The 11,118-nt window shown below is 36.7% G+C and overlaps 2 protein-coding genes and 1 non-coding gene across 25 annotated transcripts in view; 1 reads left to right on the top strand and 2 right to left on the bottom strand.

The window, feature by feature from the left end:
* Positions 1-1,140, bottom strand: part of LOC104753115 — a 5,093-nt gene extending 3,953 nt beyond the window's left edge. The window contains exons 1-4 of the mRNA XM_010475409.2: positions 597-1,140; positions 351-502; positions 186-263; positions 15-94 (exon numbers count right to left, since the gene is read on the bottom strand). Of these exons, the coding sequence (XP_010473711.1) occupies positions 15-94; positions 186-263; positions 351-502; positions 597-1,005 (719 nt within the window). The 5' untranslated portion in view covers positions 1,006-1,140. The remainder of the gene's footprint in view (positions 1-14; positions 95-185; positions 264-350; positions 503-596) is intronic.
* Positions 1,286-1,358, bottom strand: TRNAA-CGC. The gene has a single exon. It is a non-coding gene; the product is annotated as a tRNA-Ala (tRNA).
* Positions 4,074-8,175, top strand: LOC104753113. 23 transcript variants are annotated; one of them, XR_762059.2, is made up of 7 exons: positions 4,074-4,505; positions 4,687-4,854; positions 5,005-5,105; positions 5,176-6,180; positions 6,271-6,353; positions 6,466-7,617; positions 7,746-8,175. XR_762059.2 is itself a non-coding variant. In XM_010475407.2 (4 exons), the coding sequence occupies exons 1-4, from the start codon at positions 5,199-5,201 to the stop codon at positions 6,651-6,653; spliced, it is 270 nt and encodes an 89-aa protein (XP_010473709.1). In that variant the 5' UTR covers positions 5,113-5,198; the 3' UTR covers positions 6,654-8,175. The 23 variants fall into 23 exon arrangements, 4 of the variants coding, with proteins under 4 accessions (XP_010473709.1, XP_019093048.1, XP_010473708.1 ...); XR_762057.2 differs by having other exon boundaries at positions 6,466-7,669; positions 7,762-8,175; XR_762056.2 differs by having other exon boundaries at positions 4,086-4,505; positions 6,466-6,743; positions 7,250-8,175.

The raw sequence follows: 11,118 nt of genomic DNA, 5'->3' as shown, positions 1-11,118 counted from the left end.
TAAAGAGTACTAACCCGAGCTCTTCTGATTCAATGCTGGTTATGTCACCAGAGAAAAGCTCGTATTGGTAACGGCAATTAGCGCAAGATGCAATCTAGAAACATAGACAGCACAAATCATCAAGTTATTCTAAAAAAAAAGATATACTGAGCACAAACAATCAATTAGATTGGGTCAGTCATTACCTGAACTCCATGCTGGGGTTGTGCAACAGCAATGGCAATCAAACAGGTGGGACATCTCACAATTTTACCAAAGGGAACCTAAGATCACATTAATTAATTAAGTTGAGACTAACTAATTTCAAGAGTGTCCTAAGAAACTGTTAAAAGGTGTTGTTGCATAGTAACCTCCTCAGCAGGGGAGATTCCAACACGGAAAATATCTCCGATGATCCTTAGAGAATCAGAAACCCTTAAGGAAGCAGCAAGACTATTAACCAACATCGTGTAGACCTCAACGTCAGGCCTTGACCATCTCCATCGATCAATTTCACTTCCACCTGTGCAAAAAAAAAAAAAAACAAAAAGAATCAATCCTAAATTTGCTTAATCAATCACAGAAACTCCTACTCTGGGTGAATGAGATGAGAGAACCTAAATCGAAACTCGCTCGCATGGCGTAAAATATCGACAAGGCAAGATCAACATTGCCGCGACTGACAGCAGCGGAGATAATCGAACGGCAATCTTCAAGCTCAACGATTCCGCCGCGATTTGACTCGAATCGTTCAGAAATCATCTCGAGCGCTTCATCCGCATCTCTAACGGCGGATACGCTGCTCAGAAGCTCGTCGTCGAGAATAGAAGACGAAACATCGGCTCCGGCGGAGCTGACACTGTCTCTGCTCCGGTCTCCATAGGACGAGAATAGAATCCGTCGCCGTATACGACCGATATTCGCCGGTTTGAAGAATAGAGAGCGAAGAAGAGGGTGAGTGTCGTCGTGGAGGTTAGGGATGCGATTGATTCCGGAGAAGACGGAGGAAACTACACGAAGACTCATTGATTAAAAGCGGAAGAGAAAGTCACCGGCGAAGAAGACGGAGGAGCATCGGTTCGGTGGTGGTTCTCTCGGAGATGAGGAACGAGAGGCTATGAAAGAGGGAAGAAGAAACCAACAACGGTCTCTAATGATATTGTTTTTTTCTTTCTTCTATCTATTGCTTCGGTTGATCTTGCGCCGTTGATTTTTCGATCTTCTAACCCAAAAAAAAAACAATCCGACGGCGGTTGAGCTTGAGAGATATATTAGTAAGTCACAAAATTAATAATTAAATGTATAATGGAGGTGCGGGGAATCGAACCCCGTGCCTCTCGCATGCGAAGCGAGCGCTCTACCATATGAGCTACACCCCCGAATCATGTTTACTGTCAAGGATGTATTCACTTATAACTTGGTAAACCAAAAACATCTTCACAAAGCAGTAGAATATTAAACATTAAATTTATTTCGTAAACGTATGAAAGAAAAAGAAAAAAAAAAAGGTAGAGACATTTGTTTTTGTCCGAGTTAGTCTCTTTCCATATATATTTGTGTAATTTTGTTGTGTATACCACCACAATTCTCCAATTTGTAAAACGACCTGGGCTTACTAGTTTGGGCTCCATAAGTATGGGCCGAAATTGCTAACTTTTATTGTTTTGTTTTTTGACATCAAACTAAATTGGTTAATTTGTTATACGGAAAAGAAAAAAAAACTCAAAAACGATTGTAACAGAAAAGTGAGATACTAGTTTTTTGAGTCATACTCTTTTAGTAACAGAAAAGAGAGAGCTTAAAGCACACTAAGCAACCATGGCGGGAATGGTCGATACGCAAAATTAGCTTCTTCCTTTTCTTTTTGTTTCTAATCGGCGAATTCATCTTCTCCGATTAGCGTGTATCTCACCATATCAAACGGTTACTAGAACGAGAAGAAACTGAGATATTTCCCCCCTACTGGACTTAAGTTGACGAAGAAACAGCCATCCATGGCAGGAACCGATGATACACAAGAGAAGATTCGCTCTTTGATCAGAGACTTGAAACATGAAAGATCTCGAAAAGGCAAAGAAAGATCTCGGAAAGGGATTAGGATCTGTGGATGCTACTCTTGAACGTCTTAGGTCTTTAAACCAAGTAGCGGAGGAGGAAGATACTACTACTAACGTCAACGAGTCTTCAAGCGGTGCTACAATCCAGAATCCAGTCTCCTGAGGTCAGTTTCCAATTTCCTTAAATAAGTTGGAAGTGTATGCTTAGAGTTTTTTTTTTTTTGTGGTTGTTTTATCCTGAGCGCGCGTTTTGAGCTCGGAAATTGTACCTTTCTTCAGGCGAGGATTGCTCTTTACAACAAAAAAAAGGACTCTTCTTCTTCGGGATGAAATTTCTAATCTTGAAAGTGAACTACATGCTCGTCAGGTATCACATATGGATGCTCTTTTATTTTTAAATGTTGTTTATATAAAATTTTGTGCTAATGGTTGATGATTATTGATGTTTTGATGCTTGCCAAAACAGGTCAAGGAAGCACTGATCAGGTTCAAATTTCATTTGGCCTTTTGTTTCTTGTTTATGATCAAACATAGATCAATTTATCTTCTTTCTTTCTTCTTCTCTTTGCTGATGCAGAGATCAATTTCTTTACAAAGTCCTTCAACTGAAGAAGGAAGAAAAAACTTTTATTAATGTGGATGATACGCAAAATGAGCTGCTAACATCCAAGAAGAATATAGAGTTTATGAAGAAGCAACTGGATGAGTTTGTTGAAGAGAAGACAGAAATGAAGAACCAACAGCATGCTCTGGTTGAAAAGTACGAAGTACTCACAAATAAGAATATACTTTTGGAGAAGAAATTGGAAGAACAAAAGAGGGACAACCAATTTCTTACCACAAAGCGTGATGAACTCCAGAGACTTTTGAGTAAGGTAAGTAAATAATTAGAATAGTAAACTCAATATATACATTGAGAAAGGCACGGATTGTGATATTCAACAGTAAAACTCAATATCCTTTCTTTTCTCACTTGAATAAACAGAGAAACCGTTGGAACTATGAGACAGCAGCAGAGTTTCGAAAGGAGGAGGTATATAATATAACCTTGAATACGTACTGTTTATCATTTGCTTATAGCTCGTTGAATAGGTTATATGTTGTTTAGGTACTACTATCCAATGCAATCATTTTTATTTTATTTTCAGGTGGCATACCACAGAAAGAATTGGGAAGAAGAGCAAAAAACCTTAATTGCAAACGAGAGAAAGAACTGGGAAGAAGAGAAAGAAAGCTTACTGAGGGAGAAGGATCCCAGAGATGGTTCTGCATTACAAATAGTGGTGAATAGACTACCAAATTGGCTGAAGAGCACTGTAGCCCCTAAAGGCATCTTGACAGGAGATGAGTTGGGGGTGATGATGGGTGCATTAGTAGCCATCACTGCTTACCCATATGCTAATGAAAGCGTGAAGATAACTGTTCTCGGTGCCTTTGCTTCACTATGCGGTATACTCATGGGGAAGGTATTCAACAATGTCGTCACTTACATCTCCATGGATAAAGAAGCCAAGGTGAAGCCAAGCTTGAAGAAAGCTGCCAATTCTATAACATGGATAATAATAGGAGGAGTAGTCCCTCTTTTCTGCGGATTCATACAGGATTATTGGACAAGATTCATTGTTACAGCCATCTTAGCCTTAGCGATGAAGATAATCATTGCTTGCATATGGACCGTTTCTTATGGAGTCAGCAAGTGCAGAGCTATGTGTGTGGTTGTGCTAGGAGTCATTGGTATCAGTTTGGCAGCAGGTGTTCCCCACGTCCTCAAGATGATAGCAACATGAAGGAACATGAAGACTCAAATCTGTTTCTTGAACAAGGTTGAAATTTGTTTGTGTAGTCTTATTGTAGTTGACTCTATAAACACAGTGTGTGAGTATTTTCAAGAAGATAGTAAGAGACAATAGTTACTTGCAAGTGAAAGAAATTTTTTGAGCAGAATAAGCTCAAGTGGATCAAATGGTGCGCTCAAGTAGTAGGTACATGATGTTATGTTTCAGTTGCTTAAGTGTTTACTGTTAACAAGGGGTTGATTCAACAACTTAAGATAACAAGAGAGTCGAACAAAGAGAAACAGAGCTGCAAACAAAGACTCTAGACGATTCAGAGGGTCTTTTAATATCAAAGGGAAGCAATTCAGAGGGTCTTTTACGATAAGAATCGGCGGAGGAATCTCCAAGTGAAGGGCGGCGACAGATCTTTTATGAATGTTTGTGGAATCGATCAGAGGAGGCTGCTGAAGCAAGAGCTCTTCGATCTGGTTAGGTGGATTTATGTCGTGTTCTTCGGTTTACCAAGAAAAGAAGAGAAATTGGAACAAGGGCAGGCTTGTCTCCTCCATCTTTTTTTTTTGCATTGCAGCAGTAGCAAGACTGACTGTTCGAAGCTTTGCAACTTCTTCAGGATGTTCACTTCCTGTACCAAGAGAAAGAGGAACGTCAAGGTTCTTGATGAACTTCTCAGGAGGTATTCTCTTTTCTTTTTCTTCTTCGTGAAATCTGATGCCTTTTGTGTAGTTTATAGCAAGTATGGCTCTATAGGTAACAAATAGGATCTTAGGTCTGACTTGGAAGCAAGCCTTCTTTATGTTTACAAAAGGACATAAAAGTTAAAAAGACTTTCTGAAATTCAGAATGGGTATATGCAGCTGAATGTGAAGATAGGAGATAAACAGGTTTCTTTTTCAAGAGTGGCTGCAAATTTGATCAAGGATGGGAGTATGCTCTGTTGATGTATCGACCAATGCTGTTGCTGAGCAAAGCACTTCGGTTCATACTGGTGTGCTTAGGGGCCTTCGGTGGCTTGTAAATTTAAGGTATGTTTCATTATCTTACAGTCCATATATTATATGATTGGTTTTATTCCAGGATTAAGAAGCGTGTTTGGTTAAGTTTAATTTCCAGTTTGTTCTATTATTAAAAAAATTAATAGACATGGAAAATTTGACATCGGTTTGTGGTTTCAGGTCAATGGCAAAAGCAGAGGCTACATAAAGAAGCTTGTTGTTACCTGCCTTAGAAGTCAGTTGAATATACCAAGAGCTATTACAACTTCTTCCTCCGGAAGGTTTGATTTTAATCTAATTTGTTCTGCTCGAATATTTGATGCTGAGACTTTTTTTTCTGTTCTATTGCAGGCATCTTCTAATTCTTTTGCGTGATGCTCCTGCTGAATTTGAGCAATGACCAAGCACCCAGTCATGGTGAGTGAGCTTAAACCCCAAAGTATCTATACTTTTTCTACTTGAATCATTCTCGATGAGTAGATGACAACATCTTCTTTTTCTGTCGCTTATGTTTACAATCTTAGAAAGTGCACTTTTACATTTCATAATTTCTCATCCCTCTGATAATTTCTTCGTATATTTACTTTCAACTAATATAATACCTTGGCCACCTTATGCTTTTTTGCATGTGAAACTCAGTAAGTAACGATAATTTGACACCACATATTGACCGGCTCATGTTAGGTCTTGAACATCATAATGCCTAATAAGATCGATTAATCCATAAAAAAGGATAAAGCTTGTACCTTTAAAAATCTAAGGAGAGTCATTTAAAACAACATACATACTCTATGTGACCTCTTTGCTTGCCTCCCCCCTTCCGCAAGTGCTAGAAAGTCTTTATTGACATGTCAATGTCTAGTCTTGTGAACTCTCAAGAAGAAAGTAATGACGCTGTGGAGAATGGGTCAAAAGAACCAACAGCGTTCTTAATATAAATATACTCTTCCATCTCGTTTACAAATATGCCATATCTAACTTGTGGAGTGTTTATGATCTTTTTGTGGTTATGTATTCTAATCAATGATATTATGTTTCTTATCCCTTCTAATTTTTATAGCTTAGATCATTAGCTCTTCCTTTCAAGGTAGTTGAATGGACGGTTCCAGCAGTTCCATGCCCAAGCCAAGGCGGTCCCTCCAAAGAAATGCCCTCAGCGTCTGAAGGAGTAACTGCTTCTTAAGTGATATGTTTATGAAAATTCAAACTGTTTTATCCTGAATATAACCCAGTGTTTAATGCATATTTTTATGAGGGTTGGTAATTGACATAACTGCAGCATATATGTGGCTTAGATGGATCGGATGAAGAAACTATAGAGATTTTTGCATTTGCACTAGAATTCGAGATTTCAGGGTAAAACTTATGGTTCCATAAATTTGTTCCGAAATTCTTCTTTCCGTGGCAACACCTTATAGCTGCTTTTGAATTCTTATCACAATGCAGATCATATTTAAGTGCTTCTGAATATCTCTCTGTTTCTGAGAAGCTAATATGAAACAGTGATTGCACAATATTGCTTACTTGCTGTAAAGTTCCTTTCTCTAATTCAATTCTTGTTCTACAATTTTTTTCTAATTCATTAAATTATTTCTAAGAAAAATGTGAGATAATGAGTAGATCTTTGTTGTCCAATTTCAGAACGTGCAGTGTGAAGAAAAAACAAGAACAAAACTGGTTTTATTGATAGTTGCTTTCAATTGTCTGTTAACTACAAATAACTTTTTCTGACCATTGCTGCTGAAAATTGATGCAGGATTCACCAGATCCGTAACATCCCAGTCACTTGTCCAGCCTCAGATTCATGGCGCCCTAGTACTGGAACTTGATTGGCTGCTTCTGAGAATTGATAAAAATGATCCACTTGTTTTATGCATTGCTGGGGCTGATAACACCTTCCGGCTCGTTGAGGTTACAGTGTATGTGTATACAGAAGTTCATTGTAAGACTATATTTGTATTCAGAGTCCCATGAATGCTTTCAGATTAGGATTAGTTTTTTTTATCAGCATGTTGTCTCTCCCTTTATAACTTATATGTTTAGAATAGGGATGTCTGTGTTTTTAAATTTTGTTCACCAGATGACTGTGCACCGTAAAACCTTGTAGAAAGGAAGTTAAATTCCTGACACAAGGCCGTGTAGGTGGGATGGTGTAGTGGGGTTGACAACTAGGCCACCCTTGCCATGTCTAGGTTAGGGCATATATATAGTATTTTGTTTCTGTACTAAGAGAAGAGGAATGTCAAGGTTCTTCATTGAACTTCTCAGGAGGCATTCTTTTTTTGTGTGTGTGTTGAAATCAGATGCCTTCTGGGTAGTTTAAACGATGTTGCAAGTATGGATGATGGCTCTATAGGTAACAAATAGGATATTAGGTCTGCGGGAGGCCTTGGAAGTAAAGCATTCTTTATGTTTATGGTTGCAGGTTTACTAGTTAAGACTTTAGGAATTCAGAAAGGGTATATGCAGATGAATGTGGGCAAGGCTAGGAGTATGACATGTGTCAGTTTAGACAATCTTGCTCTGAGTAGTCTCTCTTCTGAAGCAAGAAGGCTCAGGTCCTTGTCAAGTTGCTCGTTAAGTTCACTTCAAAAGTAGCAAGAAAGTAGCATGTTACATGGTTGTTGGATGGATGAGATGTCTATTGGTGATCGCAGTATGTTCTTTTGAAGCTAAGCTAAACTAATGAGACATATGGAGCTTCAATTTTAGCTGAAGGTGGGGCTGTCCATATCAGAAGAGTGTAGGAGTTAACATGCTAGTTCGATAACTAGAAAGGAAGCCTCGACTCAGGTTTGGTAATTTGATTCTAGTTAAGCTAGGAGCTACATAGGATACTTATAAGGTTGGTTACATGTAAATCAAGATACTTGTAGTGTGAGGTAAATCTCAGTTTCTGCTAGGGTTATCTTGTTTGATAGGTTTACTCGAATGCAGAAGCTGCTTAAATGGATAAGGTGCTGGTATTCCTGGTTAAAGAAGAAGTTAGCTTATGTGTTTGAGTTGAGACTTAGAGCAACAGCAAAGACAACTCTCTAGAGTGAAAAAAAAGTGAACTGGTCCAAAGGAGGTTGTGGGGCAGTTATATGGGAAGAGTAAAAAACAGTGGACACTTAGCTTCATGGAACTCATCTCATATATATAATGATATGAATAGTAGTTAATATATAGATATACAGTGTGTTAAGGATATACATGTATGCTGAGAAAACAAGCTGCATGCTGTCACTAGGATAAGGTGTGTTATGGTCCCTTGGAGTTGGCATCACAAGTCAGTTTTGAATTTAAGGAAATATACAAAGATGTACTACCAATAATTATTCGTATGTATGTGTGGCGTGGTTTTGACCTTTTCAGTCTCCACTACATGATTGGCAGACACAGCATGATTTTTATGTTTGCATCATCTGACCGTTACAGTTACATTGTTACAATGTAATTTTGTAGCTCGTTTAGATGTGTTCACTGATATCTTGTTCACATTACTATACATCCGAGCAACTTTTTAATCTGAAATCACGTGACTCAGCTATAAGATTTACACATTCGTGTGTTTTTATAACCAACATAAAATTGTTCAAGTATAAGGAACTATTTAACAAGTGAAATGTGAAAAAAACTAGTGATATGTAAATTTGCTCTTGGAAGTAAAATATATGTAGACACCCACAAGAATGGCAGCTAATCAACAGTAAAATTTGATGAAAAGGTAAAAAAGAGACATGGTACATAGAACCAAAAGATAAGGCAATAGCAGAACACAAAATCAGAGACTTATTCATCCCAAAATTATGCGAAACATTTTAGTCGGAGAAGATGCTTACTATTGTGTATATGATTCTGATTGAGTGATTTCCACATAATGTATTCATTCTTCCAGTGTCTAGTTCTGCTTCGAGTTTCTTTAAATAAATAAATAATTAAAAAGTGTAAATTAGCTCACTAACTTTTTTTTTTTTTTTGTGAATCATTAAATGAGCATAAGGGTAATTATGGTTTTTAGTCGTATATATCTTCAATTTTAGAAGATATAGTAAAGATTTTGTTCATAATTATCTGTTTAAGTCAATGAGATGTAAATGTCTACAATTTAAATATTGTTTTTAAAGTTTTCGTTATTAATGTATATATATATATATATATATATATTTACAGGATATTGTAAATGATATATATTAAAACAATAGAATTCCATAATCCCACTCACATAAGGAAAATATTTAGCTGGAAAAAAAAGAAGGAAAATAATTTAAAGTTATCCGTTAAATATTGACGTCTACTTACTTTCACATCTTGTTACATTGTTGATGCTTTTGGTGGTTAAAAATAAGGAAAAAAACAATAGGAGTAAGAAATTTTGTATATATACTGTACGTCGCCTTACAAGTTAAAAATTGCTTTAGTTATTCATATTGTTTCAGTAATGGGATCTATGGCACCTCCTCCCTTCGACGACCGGCGTGATGATATAATAGAGCTTTCAAGCTCTTTAATGTTCTTGATTTTTTTTTTATGAACATTTGTATAATCATGACTATCATGTTTTTGGATTGGTTGACTAATGATTATTTTGAGAAGGAACATCACCGCTTACAAGATATCGAACTCGGGAGGTTGCCTGCGGGGGAGATGATCCAGGAAATATCAGATGATGACAGCGACTGATTGATTTCTGGAGACCCATGCATGGGAGTTTAAATAAAAGATGTATACTAAGTTCAATATTGTTACATTCTAAGTTTTACTTTTAGTCATCGTTGATCGACTTATTATAAGGCACCTCCTTTTTTAAAAATTTGATTGTTGTCAACATTAATTGTCGGTCGTTCGTCCATGGTTGGGAATGATGAACATTTTCTCGACTTGAGGTGATGGATGTTAATTAAGTTCATAGTTGGATATTTTTCTTCAAATTATCACACAAAATACTAAAACCAAAAAATTCATCAATATCGCAGGACTTGTTTTTATTGATTTCTTTACGTTGAAGAAAACAACGTAAGAACTGATTCTTACTATGTAAGGTACGAGTAATACGACAAATTGACCATTAATGAATCATTCCATTTCGCAACGAATTGCCCATGGTAAGGGAATTGAAGGTCACAAAATTGTTGAAGCTAACATCCTAAAGAGAGATTAGCGTTAGGTCCATTAATTGCCGGCTTGTAATTAGGGTTCCTTTCTTCTTTGATCATTATGGCCGCCGGAGATATAGGGTGGTAGTTATCCAATAGTTAACTAACTTTTCCTAATCTATATGTAACTCAAATTATGTAAAAATAAGAGAAAAAAAAAACTCTAATTATATATTGTGTCAACGGCTAACCTAGTTAGGAGTCAACCGCTAGCTCCACTACTTATATATATCGTTTGTATAGCTCCTCTACTTACAAAGACTTTCACAAGTACTCTTATATATTCATTAAATCGAGAAGTCCTCTTCTCTCGCAAACAACCATGGATGCATCACGATATGAAGAAACCGTAATAGTTTTGTTCAGGGTAATGGTGGTGATGTCCATGATTGTTATCCTTTTCGGCTCTTGTCTTTGTTTTAAATTTTGCTCACGGACGTCTACTCAGAAAGATGAAGATATTGTGCACCTCACTTTTTAGCCCATGGAGCTTGAATTCTAATGACGATCAAGACAAAGCGCAAAGTTAGCGATGAAGATAAATTATCTTGTAGTCATCTTCCCTAATATTCTCTATAAACTTCTTTTTTTTTTTCCTTTAAATTATTCTTATGGGATTTGCTTCAATATTAAATAATCTGTCTCTTATCTTCTGAATTGAAGACTTATCAGATTTACAATAAAGATATTGTGGTTACGTATTTTATTTATCTTTTTTGGAAACGATTATCTTCAGAAATTATAATTATATATATGTATCAAGTCGTATTCATCATGTAATCGGATTACAAACAAGACTTAACAACAATACATATATATATAATATATTTTGTATATATGCAAGAGCATCTTCTCTTTTTATAGGTGAAAATTAACTCAAAGCTCTAGTTAAATATTATCACATTACCTAATTTACCTTGTTAGTGGATCGCTATCTAGCTTAACCATGCAAGATGATGGTGACCACTTCTCCTCAGAAGAAACGTTAAAATTTATGTATGCGATGATCGGAGCCATATTCCTTTACCTTGTCCTTTTGGGCAGCATACTATTTTATTATCTTCGTAAGTGGCTATCCCTTCATAAACCCTCATATACTACTCTAAGAACCGACGAGACGATCAGCGACCATGATGTGGACAAGGGATCAATCATC

Source organism: Camelina sativa, chromosome 16 (assembly GCF_000633955.1).
Source record: "Camelina sativa cultivar DH55 chromosome 16, Cs, whole genome shotgun sequence".
In the NCBI taxonomy this organism is placed as follows: Eukaryota; Viridiplantae; Streptophyta; class Magnoliopsida; order Brassicales; family Brassicaceae; genus Camelina; species Camelina sativa.
This window is presented reverse-complemented; position numbering and strand designations above follow the sequence as displayed.